The sequence below is a fragment of the Neolamprologus multifasciatus genome, chromosome 13, assembly GCF_963576455.1.
Source record: "Neolamprologus multifasciatus chromosome 13, fNeoMul1.2, whole genome shotgun sequence".
NCBI lineage: Eukaryota > Metazoa > Chordata > Actinopteri > Cichliformes > Cichlidae > Neolamprologus > Neolamprologus multifasciatus.
The window spans coordinates 33,345,017-33,368,662 of NC_140451.1; the positions used below are offsets into that span (position 1 = coordinate 33,345,017).

Sequence of the window (23,646 nt, forward strand, 5' to 3'; positions counted from 1 at the left end):
TGCATCACATCGTGTGTGTGTGTGTGTGTGTGTGTGTGTGTGTGGTCATAGTTGCATAGAAAGCTTCATTAGTCATGACTGGATGAGGGGAAAGCAGTAAAAACAAAAGTAAGCGCTCAGACATTTCCTAAAAAATCCCCTCCATCACGCCCACGTGACGATAAAGAAACGATTGATTCCCACTGACACACTGACACACACACACACACACACACACACACACAGACAGACACACACACACACAGACAGACACAGACACAGACACACACAGACAGACACACAGACACACACACACAGACACACACACAGACACAGACACACACACACAGACACACACACACACAGACAGACACACACACACACAGACAGACACACAGACAGACACACACAGACACACACACAGACACAGACACACACACACAGACACACACACACACAGACAGACACACACACACACAGACAGACACAGACACAGACACACACACACAGACACACACACACACAGACAGACACACAGACACACACACACAGACACACACACACACACAGACACACACACACACAGACACACACACACACACACAGACACACACACACACACACACAGACACACACACACAGACACACACACAGACACACACACAGACACACAGACACACACACAGACACAGACACACACACACAGACACACAGACACACAGACACAGACACAGACACACACACAGACACACACACACAGACACACACACACAGACAGACACACACACAGACACACACACACAGACACACACAGACACACACAGACACACACACACAGACACACACACACACAGACAGACACAGACACACACACACACAGACACACACACACACAGACACACACACACACAGACACACACACACAGACACACAGACACACACAGACAGACAGACACAGACACAGACACACACACAGACACAGACACACACACAGACACACACACACACAGACACACACAGACACACACACACAGACACACACAGACACACACAGACACACACACACAGACACACACAGACACACACACACAGACACACACAGACACACACACACACAGACACACACAGACACACACACACACAGACACACACAGACACACACACACAGACACACACACACACAGACACACACAGACACACACACACAGACACACACAGACACACACACACACAGACACAGACACACACACACAGACACACACACACACAGACAGACACAGACACACACACACAGACACACACACACACACACAGACACAGACACACACACACAGACACACACACACACAGACAGACACAGACACACACACACAGACACACAGACACAGACACAGACACACACACACACAGACACACACAGACACACACACACACAGACACACACAGACAGACAGACACAGACACACACAGACAGACACACAGACACACACACACAGACACACACACACAGACACACACACAGACACACACACACAGGGGAACGCAGCCGGCATGTTTGCTGTGCTCGTTTCTCGCAGCCTGAAAATAAAAATCTGTCGTGTTGAACGCGACCATGACGACAGGTCGGGACGATGATGATGATGATGGCGTTCGTTCTTCATCATGGATGTTGTTTGAATCTTCAGGACAAACGTTTTGTCCGTTCTGTCCTCTCATCCTTCACTTCCTCCTCTCCTCCGTCCTTTCCTTTCTTCTTCTGTCGTTTCCTGTAACTTTTCCTCTTTATCTTTTTCTAACACTTCAAACTATTTAATATATATTAATGTAATAACATTAAACACATTAAATAATCACTGACAATTATGATAATGATCATATTATTAGCTCTTTATCTTTCTTGGCTTGTTTCCTTTCCTCTCTTTCACCCTTGCTCTTGCTTTCACTTCCTCTCCTCTTGACTCTTATCATTTGAACTCAGAATGCTTTGCTCTTTATTTCCTTGTTTCCACCTTTTTCTTCTTCCTTTCTTGTCCTTGTTTGTTTCCTCTGGTTTCCTCTTCTCTCTAATCCTTTCCTTCCTTGCAACCTTTGCTCTACATTTAATCCCCCTAAGATCCTCTGCTTACGTTTATTATCTTTCTTTTTAATGTATTTTATTTATTTATTTTTTATCTACTTTTTGAGGATAAAACATTTTCAAATCTCAGACGAACACCACGAACGCCGTCATGAGCTCACGTCGACCTCGACTTCCCATGATGCATCGTGATCATGTTTATGAGAGCGCCGCATTCACACGATGATACGAGCAGTGATGCGCCTCACATGATGCTCATGCTCTACATTCCTGTGTGTGTGTGTGTGTGTGTGTGTGTGTGTGTGTGTGTGTGTGTTCCTTTTTTGTCTCAGTGGGGACGAATCACGCCATGCCCCTGTCTGCTTTGTGTGTACTTCCTCAGGCTCAGGTTAAGGTCATCCTATAATTGTGTGTGTGTGTGTGTGTGTGTGTGTTATTGACCCGCCCATCAATACACCACTGTGTGTCTCCTGCAGGCCTAATGAACACACAGCTGCTTCTTGTGTGCTCAGCAGTATCTGTGAGGAAACTGAAGCCTGTGACTTTGACTTCTGCTTAGCTGTGTGTGTCTGTCAGGGTGAGATTGTGTAGCTTTGCGTTAGCAGATCGTAACACTGCGTTTACCTCGGGGCCTCCCGTCACCTGAAATCACTTGGCGTGAAAAGAATTACAGACATTTGTGAAATTTGCAGGAAAAATAATCGTTTTTCCTGAAGCTCGATGTGAAAACGAACATTTAAAGAATCAGTTTGTTGAAATTTACGTTGGAATGAGTGAAAGTGTTTGGCCACGTTCACACACTGAATACAGATGTTCTCAGTCCCACTGCAGGTGTAGAAGTCGGGCAGCTCAGCTGGATTAGAGCGTGGTACTGGACGCCGCCGCTGCAGTAGGTCGGTCTGGGAAGTTTCTTCCCTCCGAGATATTGCGCAATCAGCTGATTTATTGTGGAATGCGGGAACGTTAGAGCGAGGTAGCCGAGTGTGTAAAAGCTCACATTAACATCAGCATGCTGGGAGCTTCATGGCTGAGCAGCACTCTGAGTGGTCCAATCAGAAGAGAGAAGACTCCTTAAAGGGGCGGGGTTTAAATGAGGGTTGTTTCTAGGAGCTCAGGTGCATTTCCTGCTAAAACTCAAATAAAACCAAATAAAAGCAGACCTGCTGTTTCCCCAGGAGCTCAAAGATTAGACACAAAAGCATTCCCAGGAATGCAGCCGGGCGGGAACGCTGTGACTGTTGGCAGCCCGCGAGAGTATTCGAGTATTTCTCATAACTGGAGGTGAGCCGTGTTCAAGGCAAACGACACGAGCAGCGTCATACCGAAAGTGTGTGTGTGTGTGTTCATATCTTTGTGGGGACCAAAATCCATGTTTAAGACTGAAAATGTGGTTTTAGTGTCAGGTTACAGTTAAATGTCCCCACAAGATATGAATACCCAACGTGTGTGTGTAGGTGTGTGTGTGTGTGTGTGTGTGTGTGTGTGTGTGTGTGTGTGTGTAAACACATTTTCCTGCTGGGACAAGCATCTGCTGCTTTCTGAGCACAGGAAGGGGAAGCCCCGACATGAACACACACACCCTGCAGATATGAAGATAAGTCGCTCGGTTCTCTCGGCGAGTTTAACTCATGTGACGATGTCTCTCGTGCAGGAAACAAACGTGCCTTAAAGAACTCTAAGCCGTCCGCCCTGAACCTGTACAGGCAGCGGGGCCGCCACGCTCCATCTGCAGACGCTACACCCCTGCTACACCCAAACATTTAGGCGAATGATGCAGATGTTCTGAATGCACCAGCTGACCGCCGGCCCGATGAATCCACGGCTTGCAGCGCCGCTCGCTCTGTGAAAACTTTGATGATGATCTCAGCCTTACTCCATGAGGGCAGTGTGATTGGCCGCTGACACTTTGGTGTCACTTCATGCTACAGTTCGTACAGGATTTTAGTTTTTCTACCTCCGTTATGATACGGTGTGAGGGGTCGTTTGGCTTCTTCAGTTTAGTTTCTGTTGACTTTCAGAGTGTTTGTCAGATCCAGATGTTTGGATGTTTCTCATCCCGACCTCACAAATGTGCATCAGAGTGAAACGGGAGAGGCCGGGAGGCGTCGTCACGAGTGCCCTCGGAGAGCGGAGGTGTTTCCAGCCTTTCCAGCAGTCAGAGGGCAGATGGCTGTTTGCTGTTCTCAGTGCCGATGTTCTTGCAGTGAGGGCGGCGTTGAAGTGTTATCAGCTGCATTGTTGTGGTTTTATCTCTGGAACAAATTTACATTTTGCTCACTGCAGCTGCAGCTTCCATTTAAAAAGGCTCATTCGATCCGATCTGAGCGTTAAAGCCAGAAAACGGCAGGTTTCATAGATTTGTGCAGACTGTTTGTTCCGGTCGTCCTCGTCGCTCCTTCCTGTTGATATCTGGGCAGTCGTAGACCTCGTGGCGTCTTCCAGCAGCTCCAGTTTGATATCGGAGCGTCTCCGCTGAAGGCCATTCAACACTGAGGCCATTGTCCTGCTGCAAAATAACAACACGGCGCGAAGGTCGCGGATTTGTGTGAACGTTTGTTGGACTGGGCAAATCTTATCGGCCCAGATTCCCTGCAGAGGTCAGGCTGAGTTCAGGGCGGCGTGACGTCTGTGCGACTGTAAAGGTGGAGGAAGACGACTCGAGGAATCTGTCGGTGCCTGTGGGAGTGACTTTAACCGCCGTGTGTGACTGCAGACGTTGTACAGCGATGATGCGAGAAGTTTAAAATCTGCAATCATTCAAAACCAACCTGTTTGATAACTGGTCAGAGGCCACGCCCCCACAGTGCCGCCGGTGTTTTTTTTTTTTGGTGTGGTCAGTGAGTAATCAGCTCCACTTAAAATGTGGCATGCTATAGTGTCAGCCGGCCGTGACCTTTGACCTCTGTCTTCACTGCTTGAATCCTCACAGCGAGTTCAGAAGTCAGCGGCGTGTGAAAGCACGCACAGAGCAGCTGTGGGTGGAGGATGTGTGGGTGTGGGTGTGGTGCCAGTTGTGAAACTCCTGAGTTCACGCGCCGCCGTGTTCGAGCTGCAGCGACAGACACGTGTGACGAAGAGCTCGTTTAAAACATTAAACAAAAGCTGAAACGCTGCAGCTCTGTTGCGCTGCACTGAGGCCCGGGAGTAGACCGTAGATTATTATGAAGTGTCACTCATGCAAAGCCACTTTGTCCAGTAGAATAGATGTAGGTGAGGGATAAATATGTAAACATGTAAATATGTGCTTCGAGCGAAACAGTCTGGTCACAGATGTCGTCGACCGAAGATCCAAAAACTGGAGGCTGATCCTCGAGCTGTCCACTAGAAGATAAATGTGTGTGTGTGTGTGTGTGTGTGTGTGTGTGTGTGGGCGATAACAATAACCAGCAGGCTCGTGGGAAATAAACTCTGCTGCAGGTGCGAGCCATCAGCCGACACTTCATCTGTGTGTGTGTGAGCACAGAGTTCAGGTTCAGTCTGCTTTATCCAACACAGGAAAACACACACTCACGTGTGTTTTTATATCCTTGTGGGGACATCATTCCCATGCCGCGTAGCCTAACCATCAAATATGAACGCCTGACCCTAAACCTAACCATGACCTTGTAACTGTCACTAAAACCACATTGTCTGAAAAAGACCAGGATGTTGGTCCCCACAAAGATATGTAAACACACGCACGTGTTCACATCCGAACCCTGCAGAGACGAGCAGGACGCTCGGAGACTCCTGACAGATTATCGTGTCTCTCTCTGTGTCTCTCTCTCTCTCTCAGATGAGCGTGAGGCGGTGCAGAAGAAGACCTTCACTAAGTGGGTGAACTCCCACCTGTCCAGAGTTTCCTGTCGGATCACCGACCTCTACATGGACCTGAGGGACGGACGCATGCTCATCAAGCTGCTGGAGGTCCTGTCGGGAGAGAGACTGGTGGGTTACGTCGCTGTCAGGGCTTTTATTTTGAAGGAGTAGCAGAAACTGGAGAAATGTTTACCGTTCAGAGTCACGGGGGTGCGGTGGGACGAAATATTCAGCAGCTTCACAGAAACAATCATACGTGACCTGAACTGATCATCAGGTGACTTTAATGTGACTAAATATTAGAAACACTCACCAAAGCGCCGAGAATGAGACGTTGGACTTCTTATTTTTTTAACCCACTTTGGGTCATTCGGGTCTGAACAAATCGTGAAAATAAGCGAAAGACTTTCTGCTTTCAGCCGTTGTCCACCTTGTAAAATGTCTCTGATGTTTGTGAACGTGCAGATGGACACTCTCCTCGGCTCTGGCTGATGAAACCGTTCATGGACAAAAGCCCTGTGCTGTCCTCGCTGCGCAGCAGCAGCTGCCGGGCGTCTCCGCTCTCCCCCTCGTCTTATCTAAAACGTTTATTCCTTCTCCGTGGAGATGAAATGAGGCGTTTATGGCTCTGCCAATCATTAACCTTCCTCTGTCTGCTTCACTTCAAACCACATCGGCTTCCAGCGCTCTCGTTTCTGTCCTGGTCGAGCTTTTTTTAAACGGATGTGCGTCATCGGAGGCGCCGCGTACACGTCACACCAAATATATAAAAACAGCAGCGCGGCTCTTTAAGACGCCAGCAGAGGATAGAGATGATGATGATCAGCAGCTTAGTATGATTCAAAGCTCATAATAATCCTTCTTTCTCTTATACTGAGCCTCAGTGCTGCCCCACCAGTTTTAGCTCCTCCCCCTTTTAACACAACCTGTTTCTTTTTCACAGATGTTGCTCAGAGCACGCTGAACTGCATTTATGTCGAACCATCCCACAAATCCATGAATCCGGGTGAACGTTAACCAGTCGAAGGTGTTTCTCGAGTGTCGGTCTTGTCGGCCTTCCTGCTGTATTCTCCTCACGCTCGCATGACGTTAAATCACTCAGACTTTCCCAGTTTCACCCCCGGACTCTGACTTCCGACGCTACAAGCCAAACCCCCCCTCTTCTTCTTCTTCTGTCTGTCGAAGCTCTTCATCTCTGACCTCCTCTCTCGCTCTGCTGTCATCCGGCTTTGTCTCAACCTGTCAAACACACACGGAGAGGAAACGCAGCCGACTTTCCTTCGTTTTCACCTTCTGTTCGGTGAGGAGGATGTTGGAAACGGAGAGATGGTGACGTGTGAAGCAGGCTGGGTGGAGGATGGGGGGGTAACGGTGGTAGATGGGGTATTTGTGTGGGGGGGGTTGAGTTGTGAAAGGAGTCATTGAGTAACTTCAGGGTTTACATGCAGCCAAACGCCTCCAGAAGCAGCAGAAGAATCTGCGAGCGAGCGGCTGCAGAGGCCGAGCAGCAGCAGGCCGAGCTGTGCACGGCTTCAGTCTCTGTGCTTGCAGTGAAGTCCAGCTTCAGCGTGGCCCACAGCAAAGACACGTGCACAGTTTCCTGATGTTAGCCTGCTCAGCGACAGCATGTGTGGTTTTCTAAGCGTCTGTTAGCTTATTCCAGACGTGACGTGTGCGATAACGTGGAAGTTTGAGCCACACGTGCAGTTTCAGCTGCGTGTGTGTGTGTGTGTGTGTGCAGCGACATCTGGCTTTGCATCGCGTGCTGGCAAGGCCCCGCCCACCTGCTGGTCCCAGCGGTCAGATTACGAGGCTCAGAAAAGGCAGCGTTAAAGGGGGAGGAGCTAAAACGGCTTGTTTCAGTTAGCTGATAAGCTGCATGAACCCGTGTCAGACACAGAAGGATTATTTTGAACTATAAATCATGCTGAGCCGCTGTAGATGAGCACACGTGTAGACGAGCACGGCTCGAGGGAGAGATGGATTTGGAGAAATCTGAAATCCTGTGGTCAGAGAAAAATGTCAGAAATGGTTTAAAATTGGTTGCATTTGTTTAAGAAATGACTCAGTTTGAATGGAAGGAATTCGTTGGGACTATTTTCAGAGGCGGATTAATCCACACGGCGTGTTGTTTCCTGTAGCTGGATGATAATGAGGGAACATGTCAGAGTCCCGCAGCAGGATCGCTGATGTTTTCTGGGCAGCGTTTGGTAGTGAGATGCGTTTTTGTTGGAGCGTTGCAGCATTGTGTTATAACATCCATCACCGTCCTCCTCACTCCACTCTGAGGGGGCGTTTCAGGCTTGGCTCAGGTCCTATTTGGGTAAAGGTTTCCGATCAGCCTCACCGCAGTCACTCACAACACAAACAGGCCGCCCCCGTTTCATGACACGGCGCGATGCTCCAGCCTGAAAGCCGCTCCGACCTTCTCCGCGTGGAAATTCCCACTCCGGAGTGGGACCCGCTCCTGATGGAGGTGAAATGGTTTGTTTTCATGGCTGAAGGCGCTGATGAGCGTCGGCGTGAGGTGACACGCTGCACTTCTGTGGGGTTGGTTGGATTTGTGCCGTCCTTCCCTCTGGTCCGAGTCCAGGTCCTGAATCACGGAGCGACTTTGAGCCGTTTGTGTCCGTGTGAGAAAACGTCTGCGGTGTTATTGTTGGCCTCTGTCCCGCTCTGGGTGTGCTGCAGGATGTAACGTGGCTGCTCTGACAGTTATTTCATCGTCGACTTCTATTTGTCCTGTGTTTAGTTTATATTTCGGGATTTCATCCAAATTTAAACATCGGCTTCCTGAATCTGTCAGAGCCGTCCGAGAGGCTCGCTTTCAGCACGCTGTTAGAAATAAACCAACACGAGAGTTTAAATGTTGAAAACGTCCATGAAACACAGGCAGGTGTGCACAGCCTCACCTGCGTCAGCTGGAGACTCCGTGATGTCACAGCATCCTGACGCCTGAGAGCAGCGAACGCCTGTTTCTGATGTCACATTCAGCTCGGGTGGAGTCGCGTCCGTTTGTTGTGTGACAGCTGAGCTGTCAAACATCTGGCTGATGATTCAGGGCTGATGCTCGACAGTAAACTGGGTTATCGCGGCGTTAAATCATCCTGTAAATCCTTCGGTCATAATCACAGCCGAGTCCTCCTCATTCGGCGTCTTCTGCTCCGCCTGCTGGGAAACCGAGGCTCTTTTTAAAAGCTGCTCATCAACCAAAGCTAAAGCAAATATAGAAACTTATACGGCAGAAATGCCCAAAGTGCTCCAGAGTCCAGCATGTGTGATGTCCTCAGATCTCTTCGCTTGGCAATCGCGGACGTTTCAAGCCATGATCTGTAAATCTGTGACGTTTCCAATTTTAGGGATATAAACTCGGGACAGCAGCGCAGCTGCAGCGTGAAGCAATAAATAGATGATAAAACAGAAAGTGTCTGTTTGAAAGCGTTCAGCTGTGTCTGCAGCTGTTCACACACGTGGCCTGACGCGGTTCACGGTTTATGGTTTCTGCGGGTTCTTTAAAAAAAAAAACTCACTCCTGTTTTTGTTGTCGTTTCAGCCGAAACCCACGAAGGGTCGTATGAGGATCCACTGCCTGGAGAATGTGGACAAGGCGCTGCAGTTCCTGAAGGAGCAGAGGGTTCACCTGGAGAACATGGGCTCCCACGACATCGTCGACGGAAACCATCGCCTCACTTTAGGCCTCATCTGGACCATCATCCTCCGCTTCCAGGTAACAGGCAACTGAGCAGGTTTGCATCCCAACAACTTTTCAGTTTTCAATTGTGAGACCGAAAAAGTCTTATGTGTCATTTTGCATCCCAAAACACTTCATTACAGTGATCCCTAACACTAAAGATATCCACTGTGACCGAAGTAAAGCTGGTGTTTTAAATCCATGGGGGACAAACGACACCGTTTACATCCGTCTGTGATTTTGTGTCCTCAAAACTTTTCAGTTTTCAATTGTGAGACAGAAAAAGTCTTGTGTGCCATTTTGCATCCCTAAAATAATGAAGCACTTTCTCTGTTGAACCTTTCACCTCGATGCTGCTGAGCAGGTTTGCATCCCAACACCAGACTGGGTCATCACCTGGTAGTTTCGGTGACGCTGTCTGGTGTGTCTCTATTTTTGGGCGCCATTTTGCATCCCAAAACACTTTAAGTCAGGGTTCATTACAGTCATCCCTAACACTAAAGATATCCACTGTGACCGAAGTAAAGCTGGTGTTTTAAATCCATGGGGACAAACAACACCGTTTACGCCCGTCTGTGATTTTGTGTCCTCAAAACTTTTCAGTTTTCAATTGTGAGACCGAAAAAGTCTTATGTGTCATTTTGCATCCCAAAACACTTCATTACAGTGATCCCTAACACTAAAGAGATCCACTGTGACCAAAGTAGAGAAGCTGGTTTTAAATCCATGGGGACAAACGACACTGTTTACGTCCGTCTGTGATTTTGTGTCCTCAAAACTTTTCAGTTTTTAATTGTGAGACCGAAAAAGTCTTGTGTGCCATTTTGCATCCCTAAAATAATGAAGCACTTCCTCTGTTGAACCTTTCACCTCGATGCTGCTGAGCAGGTTTGCATCCCAACACCAGACTGGGTCATCACCTGCTAGTGTGGTGTGTCTCTTTTTTGGGCGCCATTTTGCATCCCAAAACACTTTAAGTCAGGGTTCATTACAGTCATCCCTAACACTAAAGATATCCACTGTGACCGAAGTAGAGAAGCTGGTTTTAAATCCATGGGGACAAACGACACCGTTCACGTCCGTCTGTGATTTTGTGTCCTCAAAACTTTTCAGTTTTCAATTCTGAGACAGAAAAAGTCTTATGTGCCATTTTGCATCCCTAAAATAATGAAGCGCTTCCTCTGTTGAACCTTCCACCTCGATGCTGTTTTGCATCCTGTAGGATTTCATCCAAAGACTATTTTGCATCCCAAAACACTTCATTACAGTCATCCCTAACACTAAAGAGATCCACTGTGACCGAAGTAGAGAAGCTGGTTTTAAATCCATGGGGACAAACGACACTGTTTACGTCCGTCTGTGATTTTGTGTCCTCAAAACTTTTCAGTTTTTAATTGTGAGACCGAAAAAGTCTTATGTGCCATTTTGCATCCCTAAAATAATGAAGCGCTTCCTCTGTTGAACCTTCCACCTCGATGCTGTTTTGCATCCCGTAGGATTTCACCCAAAGACTATTTTGCATCCCATAATACACAGAGTATATTCTCACTCGCACACACGTTGAACCAGTTATTGACAGGAGATGCAAAATGGCAAATCTGACACCTTTAATATTACAGTTTATTTCACATAGAAGTGAACGTTATGTTGCTATGAAAGCACTGCTACACTGGAAACTATTCCCTTAATACGATTATAAGTAGTGAGTTTAAAAATCGTCATATTTTGCTGCAAACTGACGGGTTGAAGTGAAGTTGGTGGTAAAATGCTCACTTCATCCGTCACAAACCAGGCGACCGTTTGTGCTTAACGAGTCTGAAGGTAACAATCAGGTGAAATCCGAAGCCCGGCTCTTCCTGTGACGTGGTGTTACTGTATGCTGACGGTCGATGTCACTGGGACAGTGAACAGTTGGGTGAAAAGGATTTAGCTTTTATAAGCTGTGAGGATTAAAAAACGATGTTTAAATCCTGCGGTGGAGGAGCGAGTGCAGACCGACAGCAGGACCACAGTTGGTTTCATATACGCATCAGCTGCGCTCGAATCGTTCAAGCTGTCGGACTCAAACTGATGGACGTCCATCAATGAAGGTGAGATGGTTACGTCTGTGGGCTCGTGTGTCTTTGTAAGGACACGCTGAGGTTTTCTGGTTTGAGGACGTTTCTGGTTTGCAGAGATGTTGTTCAGCACATTTTGTGTACTTTGTCTCATCTTTAAAAAGCTGTGAGAGTCCTCGGAGTCGTTTAACCCTAAAGCTGCTTCTTTAAACTGTGCGCCTCAGATCCAGGACATCAGCGTGGAGACGGAGGACAACAAGGAGAAGAAGTCGGCCAAAGACGCTCTGCTGCTCTGGTGTCAGATGAAGACGGCCGGGTGAGTCCTTCGGTTCCTCTCCTGAAAGTTTCCTATTCGACTCTGCGCGGGCTGTGATTGGCTGTGGGTCCAGGGAGGCGGGTCAAGGGGGGCTGTCGCAGCTCACTGAATCCCACCCAGCACGTTGATGTCATTGACAAGGTTAGATGGATTTATGGTGATTTCCTCTTTGCAGATATCCTAATGTCAACATCCACAACTTCACCACCAGCTGGAGGGACGGGATGGCCTTCAACGCCCTCATCCACAAACACAGGTGGGGCTCAGTCTGCTGCAGGTGCTGCGCAGGCTCGAGAGAAACCCGGCACACGCTTCTCCGAGTGGAGAAATCTGACGTTTGATGGAAACACTGGCGTCTGCTCAATCGCATTTTTAAAAAACAGATGAATTAAGAGGAACTCTCTCCACGAAGACGAACACGCCAACGTCACAGCAGGAGCTCGTGGGAGTTTTTACCGCGGCGTCCTTCAGAGCTCGTTAAGATTTAAAACCTTCCTTTCTTTAGTTTATTAGGTGTGATGTACGCAGGCTTCTGCAAAACGTTCACTTGTGGACAAACTTGTTTTTCTTTAAACGTCTAATCCTGATGGAGGGAAGGCGGAAACATAAAACAGACACAAAAAGAGAGATGAGACGAAAACATCCTGATGAAGAAGGAAGGCAGCGTCTCGTTAAGAGTATCAGGGTCCGGTCAGACGCAGCGTCCCGTTCTGACTGCTTCAGACAACCCATCAGTGCCTTCCTCTCCTCCAGGCTCATGTTGGATGCTGGGACCTTTGCATTGCTGAGACAGGCTGAAACTTTTCATCTGCACAGCATCTTACTATGTTGTGTTTGCAGCCATTCCCCACTTCTGTGAATGCTACTCATAGCCATTGCAGCAAAAAAAAATTTTTGGCACAACTTCACCTGCTTCCAAGGTGCATGGAGAGGATGAAAGAATTCACAAAGCAGGAACTCCAGCAACACTTGAGGAAGAAGAACAACTTTAATAATTAACCAAGGCGTTTCGGCTTGTGGTCTTCATCAGGGTCGTAGTAAAACATTGTAAAAATTGCTTAAATACAAGACAGGAAACAAATTAACCAGTCAAAACTTCATAGAGAGGTCAGCTGACATATAATAGGTAGGTATTGGTTAATTGGCTAAGTCACGCCGAAGTAAATACCGGACTAGATCATTACTGATGAGGAGGAGGGGGGGTGACATAACCCCCATATGTCTGAAAATAACACATGCATGAAAAGCATAAGGAGGAAGCTATAAATATACACACAGGTTAAAAAAAAAGGGGGGGGGGGGGGTCTTTAATGGTAAAAGCACCATTGATCATGGCGATTTGCATATCAATGATCATAAACTGACCTCACAGCCCATCCTTAGTTCCTCGGGTTCACGCGTTGCTTCTCACCTGCAGTTTATCGACACCAAGATGGCAACAGCAAAAAATCTGAGCTTCCTAATTCATCCAGACGACTCGAGCTAATGTGCTGAACTCTGACGGGGATCGTTTTAGCCTGCACGCCATCAGCGTGTGACGATGTAGAGCTGGAATCACGTCACCTTTTGACCTTTCTCCTTCTGTCTCCGGTCTGCAGACCCGACCTGATCGACTTCGATAAGCTGAAGAAATCAAACGCTCACTACAACCTGCAGAACGCCTTCAACCTGGCCGAGCAGCACCTGGGCCTCACCAAGCTGCTGGACCCCGAGGGTAAGCCACGGCGCGCGCACACACACACACACACACACACACGACATGTTACATCTGTGCTCTTCATGCTCGTGTGCAGACATCAGTGTGGACCACCCTGATGAGAAGTCCATCATCACCTACGTGGTCACCTACTACCACTACTTCTCCAAGATGAAGGCGCTGAAGGTGGAGGGCAAGAGGATCGGGAAGGTGACGACCACTCTCGTTAAACGCTTCCTGTCCTGAAATATACCGGACGTTAAGCTCACGTTGGTTTTTTCCTTTCAGGTTCTGGACAACGCCATCGAGACGGAGAAGATGATCGAGAAGTACGAGTCTCTGGCGTCCGACCTGCTGGAGTGGATCGAACAGACCATCATCATCCTGAACAACAGGAAGTTCGCCAACTCTCTGGTTGGAGTCCAGCAGCAGCTGCAGGCCTTCAACACCTACCGCACCGTGGAGAAGCCCCCAAAGTCAGTATCTGCTTTTAATGCCAGACATCACCATGGAAACAGACGAGAAGTTTAATTAATTAATTTAGACAGGAAGTGGTAACGACGACAAGCGGCGCGCTTAATCTCCACCTGCACATCCAGGCGGGTGGAGATGAATAGACACTCAAAGGTGGAGCGAGACAGAATTACAGAGATGATGGAGAGATTGGGCGGAGCCATCAGTGCAGCGCAGACAGTCAAACGTGCTTCAGGTGTGTGTGTGTGTGTAACCACGACACACAAACAGGAAGCAGTGCACAGCTGCTTTAACCCTTTGAAGCCGGTCGGAGCAGCACGCTCCGTTTTGTGTAACTATCTTTAAATCCCGGTAGCTCTGCAACCACGTGAGCTAGCACAATAATTTTTTTTGCATATGAAACCAGAGGAGTTGTACTTACATCTTATGCCATCAGCTTGTCCTCGGTCACAGTTTCCTTCCACATATAGTTTTGCAAAAACTGCATAAAAAGCGCTTGCAGCAACACAAACATAAACACGCTTTGCCGATCCGATCAGCTGTTCATAACACTTCCTACATCCATCAGTGCGAACTATCGCATGTCCTGCCCGAAACAGGAAGTGACATCATTTTCGCAGAAATGTAGTTTTTTACCATCAGGGCCTCATGAGCCTATACTGGTGTTTTTAAAAGTTATCTTTCACTCTCTGACTTTCTGTGTGGTTTCTGGGATGCTTAGGACTCATATTGCACTGCTGGAAATAGTTTATTTTGATGCATATGCTGCTTTTTTGCAAATTTGCATTTTAATATTTATTTTCGTTTTTCCTGCAGTATATAAAAATTGGTGTATTTCAAAAATAAAACTATGAAGACACTCAAAATAAATTTCCTGTGGTGGGAAACTATTTTGTGCAACTTTTTTGTATTTACAGTTTTGAGGGATAAGCCTCTTAAATTTCTCTAACTAGAAATATATGTTAAAAAAACAAAAACGATTTTACATTTTTTGGTAGTTTATTGCACTTTTTTGCAACTTATGTAATTACTATGCACTTAATGCAGACATATTATTAAAATCTGGGCTGTAATGGTTGTATTGATGTATAGCAACTTGAAATGCTCCCAAAAATGGCTCCACAGCATGTAAACATATAATATAAGCTCTGGCGGACTTGGTTCTATGGTAGGTCTTAAAGGGTTAAAGGAGATGAAATATTAAGAAGATATGAAACAAACCTGACGTTTAATAGTTTTCCTGGAACGAGTCGCACATCTGAGAGCAAAGCAAAAAGACTCGCCGTTCCTCCCGTTACCTGAAGATTTACCGCCACACTCAGACTCTCCTCTGCAGGGTTCAGACAGCTGAGTTTGTGCTGCTGTGTTTCAGGTTCACAGAGAAGGGAAACCTGGAGGTCCTTCTGTTCACCATCCAGAGCAAGATGAGGGCGAACAACCAGAAGGTCTACACCCCCCGAGAGGGCAAGCTCATCTCCGACATCAACAAGGTACCCGCCTGCCTCCAGCTCTGTGTCAGAGCTCTGAATGGAGCCTTTAAACGTTTCTGACTTTTCCTCAGATCATTTATTTTACATTAATCTGAGAGGCGACGTGAGCTGATTGGACGGTTTAGAGTCACCTGGATGTGTCGACCTGGCTTTGAGTCCAAGGTTCAGAACTGCTCCAGATGTTCAGACAGATGTAAAGAGCTGCTCCTGTGTGCGTTTGTTTTAGGCGTGGGAGCGTCTGGAGAAGGCGGAGCACGAACGGGAGCTGGCTCTGAGGACGGAGCTGATTCGTCAGGAGAAACTGGAGCAACTCGCCCGACGCTTCGACCGCAAAGCTGCCATGAGGGAGACGTGGCTGAGCGAGAACCAGAGGCTGGTCTCACAGGTACGCTTGGCTCCGCCCCCGTCACCTTCGATCGAAACCTTTCATAGGAATCATTTTAATTGATCTTTATGTCCTCTGATCACCTCCATGTTTCCTTCCCTTTCCGTGTATCCTTTCCTATCTTCATCTTCTTCTTGTTTCCTCTATCCTTATTATTTTCTTTCCTCTCTCCTCTTCGTCCCCATTCCCTTCCTCATCTCCTTTTTTCTTTCCCACTCCCTTCCTCTCCTTTATCCTTATTCCCTCCCCTGTCCCCTCCTCATGTTGTTTCCTCTGTGTGTTCCTCGTTTCCTCGTTTCCTTTCCTCTGTCGTCCCTCAGGATAACTTTGGATTCGACCTTCAGGCCGTGGAAGCTGCTACTAAGAAACACGAAGCCATAGAAACGGACATCGCTGCGTACGAGGAGCGAGTTCAGGTGAGTCCGTCACCTGCTCGTCTCGTCTGACGCCCCGTATCGATCGGTTTAGGCGGAGTGAAAGCTTAGAAAGTTATTCTCCTCCTTATCATCTCCTCCTTATCACCGGTGTAGGCGGTGGTTGCCGTGGCGAAGGAGCTGGAGGCGGAGAGTTACCATGACATCAAACGCATCACAGCTAGGAAGGACAACGTGATCCGTCTGTGGGAGTATCTGCTGGAGCTGCTGAAGGCGCGCAGGCAGCGGCTGGAGATGAACCTGGGCCTGCAGAGAGTCTTCCAGGAGATGCTCTACATCATGGACTGGATGGACGAGATGAAGGTACGGAGGGACGCCATCTTTTATCAGCGGCTTTGTCTTCCTGATTGGTCGTTCTTATTTCTTGTTTGAGCTCTGCTGCTGTTTAACCTCCGCCCCTGTGCTCGCCACCTCCAGATGCTGCTGCTGTCTCAGGATTACGGGAAGCACCTGCTGGGCGTGGAGGACCTGCTGCAGAAGCACGCCCTGGTGGAGGCGGACATCAGCATCCAGGCCGACCGAGTCCGAAACGTCAACAGCAACGCTCAGAAGTTTGCCGGCGACACCGAGGGTGCGACACGCAGACCTTACCCGCTTAGCTCCACCTGTTTGTTCTCCAGTAACGCCTCCATCTCCTCCTGCTCCTCCTCCTCAGATTATAAGCCGTGCGACCCTCAGATCATCAAGGACCGAGTCGCTCACCTCGAGTTCTGCTACCAGGAGCTGAACCAGCTGGCGGCTGAGCGGCGAGCGCGCCTCGAGGAGTCCCGCCGCCTGTGGAAGTTCTTCTGGGAAATGGCTGAAGAGGTGATCGTTGTTTTATTTGTAGTAAATCGGTGGTTTGAGCTCCTGTGAGTGACGCGTGGGTGTGTGGGGTCTGCAGGAGGGGTGGATCAGGGAGAAGGAGCAGATCCTCTCCTCCGAGGATTATGGGAAGGACCTCACGGGCTCGCTGCGACTGCTGAGCCAGCACAAAGCCTTCGAAGACGAGATGAGCGGGCGCGCCGCCCACCTGCAGCAGACCATCAAGCAGGGCGAGGAGCTGGTGGCCGACAACCACTTTGGAGCCGACAAGATAAAAGAGCGAATCAAGGACATCCAGGTAGGACGCACCTGTGCCGCGGTCACACACGACACGAACGAATCCCCGCCTGTTCCTAACGCCTTCCCTCCCACCTCCCGCAGGAACAGTGGGCGGCTCTGGAGCATCTCTCCGCTGTCCGTAAGGCCCGCCTGCAGGAGGCCTGCAACCAGCACCAGTTCCAGGTGAAAACGTTCTCCCAGTCTCAGAAACCAGCGACCGAACTCTGACACAGGAAGGTAAACGTTTGTTTTTCCGTCCGCAGGCCGACGCGGACGACATCGACACGTGGATGCTGGACGTGCTGCGGATCGTCTCCAGCGTCGACGTCGGCCACGACGAGTTCTCCACTCAGGCTCTGGTGAAGAAGCACAAGGACGTGGCGGAGGAGATCGGCAGCTACCGGCCCGTCATCGACGCTCTGCACGAGCAGTCGCGGACGCTGCCGCCCGAGAAGGCCAACTCCGAGGAGGTGACGGACGCAGCAACGCTTCAAACCAGGTAAAGCTTCAACGCACCCCGCTGACGGTTTGTGCGCTCGCAGGTTCAGAGCCGGCTGGCGGGCATCGAGGAGCGCTACAAGGAGGTGGCCGAGCTGACGCGGCTCCGGAAACAGGCGCTGCAGGACGCTCTGGCGCTCTACAAGATGATGAGCGAAGCCGACGCCTGCGAGCGGTGGATCGACGAGAAGGAGCAGTGGCTCAACAGCATGGACATCCCCGAGAAACTGGAGGACCTGGAGGTCGTCCAGCACCGGTAAGAACCGGCCGCCATCGGCTCGTCGAAGAATAACGGAAAATATCAGATTTCCATGCAAACGCACGCCGCGCCCACCCTGTCCGGGTTACGCCCACAGTCGCTCGTTTAACGGCTCAGTTACGGGGTGTTTTACTGCCCTCTCCTCCCAGCAGGGCCAGAAATAATGTTCCAGTGGAAGCTGTGGGAACAGACCAGTAAACTGTTATTTACAGCAGAGTGTGTGTGGTTACATGGTTCGTTCACAGCGGCTTCTTCTCGGGTTTTCAGCTGCTTGTCTCTGTTTTGTTCGACCACAAAACGTCACATGGATCCGATCCCAGATGCTGGTTAAGTGTGTGTTTGTTTAACTGCACTGGTGAGGACCAGGCTCAGACTCCAGCTGCATCGTTAAACTCACGGAGAGTTTTGAGGAGGTTCGTTTGGTCTTCGGGGTCAGGCACGAGGTGGCGCACACCCTGGACCGGTCACCATTAGTCAGCAGGTTGAATTACAGCGACAGACACACCTGTGTTATAACAGCAGTCAAACCCATCGCACGCCCCATGAAAACAAACTTTTCAAACGAACCGGAGTCTGATTAAAACTGGAGTTTTACGAGCTCAGGTTTAATTTGATCTCTGCAGGAATAAAAACACGGAGCTGTAAATGAGAACAGGTCCACCTCAAACTCTTTTCTTTGGCATTAACCGTCGTTGTTTGAGTGTTTCTGAGCTTTTCATGGCCAGATTCAGACGCTCAAACCTTTGATGTAAAGTCCGACTTTGATACGTTGTTGGGAGACACACCTGTGACCTCATCCTGGTTCTCCTGATCGGCCGTTAGGACAAAGAAAACTGTCCTGCAGCTGTTTGTTGTTTGCAATAAGGATTCACAGGGTTTCCATCTTTTTTAAATATTCATGCTGATGATCCTCGTGACGTCCGACTAAACGTCTCTGTTCAGGTTCGAGAGTTTGGAGCCGGAGATGAACAGCCAGGCGTCCCGGGTTGCCGTGGTAAACCAGGTTGCCAGGCAGCTGATCCACAGTGGACATCCCAGCGAGAAGGAGATCAAAGCCCAGCAGGACAAACTCAATACCAGGTAATCAAACTGGGATTATCAGGCCTCTGATGACAGCACGGCGATTAGACTCGTGAAGGAAGCGAGATTAAAAACGACAAAGAAACCGATCTGAGACTGAAGGAGACGGCGGAGAGGAACGCGAGCACGTCGGTCAGCTGAGAAACTTTTAGTCACAGTGAAAAGTTGATTTAGCAGCTGATCGGAGACGAGTCAGGAAGTGAAGCTGCACTGAGGTTAAAAAGAGGCTCAAATGTATTTTTACCTGTTTTAAATGACAAATAATCAACCAGAGCTTTGATTGAACCAGAACGTCCGTGTATCCAGCAGGTCTGCATCTGGATACGTTTGTGATGTTTGGCTGAAAACATGAAATCATTTCTCTAAATGTTTCTTATTTCACTTTGATATGAAATATTTATAAAGCAACACCAGCTTTGCTCCGTCTCAGTGGAGAAACTCCTGGATCCTGCTCGGCTTCAAAGCTGTTTCTTCCTGATAAACTTAGCTAACAGAAAAACTGAACACAACCCCGCAGTTATTAAAGTCTGTTCATGTCAATAAAGACACTTTGAAGATATACTGGTAATTATTTTAGGTTATTTAATAAGAAAAAATGTTTTACTCATAAATATTCATTGATTAGGTGTAATTATGTCTCTCAGCATTAAAAATACATAGAAGCAGCCGCTGGTTTATGCTAGCATCATAGCATTTAAGCTAGCATCTGTGAGCTAATGTTAGCCTCAAGTGTCCTAAAAATGACACTTCCTCTGATAAACAGTTTGATTACATTCTCACATCATATGAACACTTAATCAGTTAAAGTCTAGGAGTCCAACAATGTTAGCTTCACTTCAGAGAAAGGTTTACCAATGCTGGCTAACAGCGGCTAGCAGCAGCTAACAGACGCTAGCAGCAGCTAACAGACGCTAGCAGCAGCTAACAGAGGCTAGCAGCAGCTAGCAGAAGCTAACAGCAACAAAAACAGCAGCGCTAACTGACAGAAAGTTCAGCAGCTCACCTCAGTATCCCTGTCATCAGTCTGGAATAAGCTTCCCTGACTCGTTTCAGACTCCTTTGAAACTTTTACAGCGTCTTCCAGATGGAGCAGATTTGGATAGCGTGCTAACTGGAGTCATACTTATATGTGAGGTTAATGAAGTCTGAGTAACTGAAGCAGATTTTTAAAACTACACTAAAGATCAATGCTGGTTGGATCTAAAGCTGGAAGCAACAGAATATCTCGTAATTATTGGTTTACATTTGTAATCGTAGAATAAAAAAAGCTTTAATGTTGGTTTATATTTCAACATTAAACGTAAAACAAATGTTGGCGCTAAACCAGAGTTAAGCTGTTATTAAAACTGAGAATGTAAATAAAATGAGTTTAAATGACATCAAAGTAAAATTGATAATAAGTGAGCTGCAGGGTTGATCGGATCAAACGCATCAAACGCATCAAACCTGAGCAGGTAAATCGAATCAGAGTTGACGGTGTTTCTGTGTTCAGGTGGAGCCAGTTCAGAGATCTGGTGGATCAGAAGAAGGAAAGCCTGAACTCGGCTCTGGGAGTCCAGAACTACCACCTGGAGTGCAACGAGACCAAGTCCTGGATCAAAGAGAAGACCAAGGTACCAACAGAGCCAAATTACCAAAACCGGCGAACGGCGAGAGGCGTGACTTTTACACGAACCACTCTGTGGCGCCTGATCGATCTTTTTGCCCCCCGTCTGTGTGCAGGTGATCGAGTCGACCCAGGAGCTGGGGAACGACCTGGCCGGCGTCATGGCTCTGCAGAGGAAGCTGACGGGGATGGAGCGCGACCTCGTGGCCATCCAGGACAAGCTGAGCGACCTGGGAAAGGAGGCGGAGCGTTTGGGCTCCGAACACCCGGAGCAGTCCGAGGCCATCAAAGGGCGTCTGGCTGAGATCACCGGCGTCTGGGACGAGATGAAAGTAGGCTTTTCTCCTCGTGTCTGTATACAACTACCAAACGGAGAATTTGGTGCCGCTAATCATCTCCTGGCTGTTTTCAGGACACCCTGAAGAACCGGGAGGAGTCTCTGGGCGAAGCCAGCAAGCTGCAGCAGTTCCTGCGCGACCTTGACGACTTCCAGTCGTGGCTGTCGCGGACGCAGACGGTCATCGCCTCCGAGGACATGCCCAACACGCTGGCCGAGGCCGAGAAGCTGCTGGCCCAGCACGAGGGCATCAAGAACGAGATCCGCAACTATGAGGAGGACTACCAGAAGATGAGGGACATGGGCGAGATGGTGACGCAGGGCCAGACGGACGCGCAGTACATGTTCCTGCGGCAGCGGCTGCAGGCGCTGGACACCGGCTGGAACGAGCTGCACAAGATGTGGGAGAACCGGCAGAACCTGCTGTCCCAGTCTCACGCTTACCAGCTGTTCCTCCGCGACACCAAGCAGGCCGAGGCCTTCCTCAACAACCAGGTGAGCTCGCCGTTCCTTCTCACCTGATGTAGAATCTGAAACCTCAGTTACCATGGATACCAGACGACAGGAAATGGTTCAGAGGGTCATGTGATGTGAGCACAGAGTGAACCGCCGTCGCATTAATGATGCTCACCGTCTCCGATCTGCGACCTGGCGTTGGTCGAGGCCACCGTCACATGATTTTGGCCCAGATCTCTCCCTCTGTACCCCAAGTGCATGCTGGGACAGAATCCAGCTTCTTTCTTTCTTTGCATAACTTTTACCCAAATAAAAACCTTTAGCTGGAAACGGTGAGTCAGAGGTATCAAATACGCCTCAGTCTCTGAGCTTCACACAGTCAGAGCTCAAACGTCCCGCAGAGGATGTCAAAGGTCAAAGAGCTGCTCAGCTGAGAGACGAGAGTGACGTCTCTAAGCGTGAGCGTGGCGCTCGCTGTGCAATCAGAGGCCTCGGCCTGCGTCACAGTCAAAGAATCATCAGCTGTGATTTCGAACACCTCAGATTAGAAACGTTTCTGGTTGTGCGGCTGTTTTCTCAGGTCACATGCTGCCACCTGCTGGTGAAAAGCCTCCATTACAGCCACATGTTATGTTTCTTGTAGCAGTTACACAGAACATTAATGAATAAAAACTCCAGAACGAATGGTAACGTCTCTGTGTTTGGTCTTCTCCTCCTCTGGCAAAATGGTGGAAATCCTGATGATGATGATGATGATGATGATGATGATGAAGGCTGTGCTTAGCCAGGCTGCTCATTAGTTAGCGGAGACGGGAGGATTACATCAGACGAATTAAAGTTTAAGCTGGTGGCTGCAGCTCATCTCAGTGTAACAACCTCCGCCTGCTTCCTTCACTTTAACGTAGAAGTTCGATGGTTTCGAGATCGTTCTTACATTTCATTCTGAAACAACCCCTTTAAGATGACTTTGTTTTGATTGGCTGCCTCTCGTGCAGGCTTGAAAAAGCCCCACCCCCCTCTATGACATCATTCACATGCTTGTTTTTAACGACTCCTCTGCGTTCCTCCACCAGGAGTACGTCCTGGCTCATACAGAGATGCCCACCACCCTGGAGGGCGCCGAGGCTGCTATCAAGAAGCAGGAGGACTTCATGACCACCATGGACGCCAACGAGGAGAAGATCGGCGCCGTGGTCGACACCGGCCGCCGCCTGGTCGCTGACGACAACATCAACGCCGAGCGCATCCAGGAGAAGGTGGACTCCATCGACCAGAGGTGACCAAGAGTCTGTCAGTGTGTGAGAAATCGATCCGGGGAGGGAGGGGGGATCATTTGATCATTTCCTGTTTACGATACATGTGACGATGTTAACCCTTTAAAGCCGGTCAGAGCAGCACGCTCTGTTTTGCGTAACTATTTTTAAATCCCGGTAGCTCTGCAACCACGTGAGCTAGCACAATAATTTTTTCTGCATATGAAACCGGAGGAGTTGTACTTACATCTTATGCCATCAGCTTGTCCTCGGTCACAGTTTCCTTCCACATATAGCTTTGCAAAAACTGCATAAAAAGGACTTAGGACTCATATTGCACTGCTGGAAATAGTTTATTTTGATGCATATGCTGCTTTTCTGCAAATTTGCATTATAATATTTATTTTCGTTTTTCCTGCAGTGTATAAAAATTGATGTATTTCAAAAATAAAACTATGAAGACACTCAAAATAAATTTCCTGTGGTGGGAAACTATTTTGTGCAACTTTTTTGTATTTACAGTTTTGAGGGATAAGCCTCTTAAATTTCTCTAACTAGAAATATATGTTAAAAAAACAAAAACGATTTTCAATTTTTTTGTAGTTTATTGCACTTTTTTTGCAATTTATGTAATTACTATGCACTTAATGCAGACATATTATTAAAATTTAGGCTGT

The 23,646-nt window shown here is 48.4% G+C and overlaps 1 protein-coding gene across 4 annotated transcripts in view; it reads left to right on the forward strand.

The window, feature by feature from the left end:
* The window catches only part of LOC146505875 (spectrin beta chain, non-erythrocytic 1), a 66,939-nt gene that overhangs the window by 23,042 nt on the left and 20,251 nt on the right, over positions 1-23,646 (forward strand). For all 4 annotated transcript variants that reach the window (XM_085183281.1, XM_085183282.1, XM_085183279.1 and 1 more), the window contains 22 exons: positions 5,832-5,983; positions 9,408-9,581; positions 11,827-11,918; positions 12,094-12,174; positions 13,517-13,632; positions 13,712-13,824; positions 13,903-14,090; positions 15,461-15,578; positions 15,805-15,963; positions 16,284-16,379; positions 16,494-16,700; positions 16,815-16,968; positions 17,053-17,204; positions 17,281-17,499; positions 17,583-17,663; positions 17,744-17,950; positions 18,023-18,234; positions 19,180-19,317; positions 20,810-20,930; positions 21,040-21,255; positions 21,336-21,755; positions 22,790-22,992. In XM_085183281.1, coding sequence (XP_085039407.1) covers positions 5,832-5,983; positions 9,408-9,581; positions 11,827-11,918; positions 12,094-12,174; positions 13,517-13,632; positions 13,712-13,824; positions 13,903-14,090; positions 15,461-15,578; positions 15,805-15,963; positions 16,284-16,379; positions 16,494-16,700; positions 16,815-16,968; positions 17,053-17,204; positions 17,281-17,499; positions 17,583-17,663; positions 17,744-17,950; positions 18,023-18,234; positions 19,180-19,317; positions 20,810-20,930; positions 21,040-21,255; positions 21,336-21,755; positions 22,790-22,992 — 3,619 coding nt within the window. The remainder of the gene's footprint in view (positions 1-5,831; positions 5,984-9,407; positions 9,582-11,826; positions 11,919-12,093; positions 12,175-13,516; positions 13,633-13,711; positions 13,825-13,902; positions 14,091-15,460; positions 15,579-15,804; positions 15,964-16,283; positions 16,380-16,493; positions 16,701-16,814; positions 16,969-17,052; positions 17,205-17,280; positions 17,500-17,582; positions 17,664-17,743; positions 17,951-18,022; positions 18,235-19,179; positions 19,318-20,809; positions 20,931-21,039; positions 21,256-21,335; positions 21,756-22,789; positions 22,993-23,646) is intronic.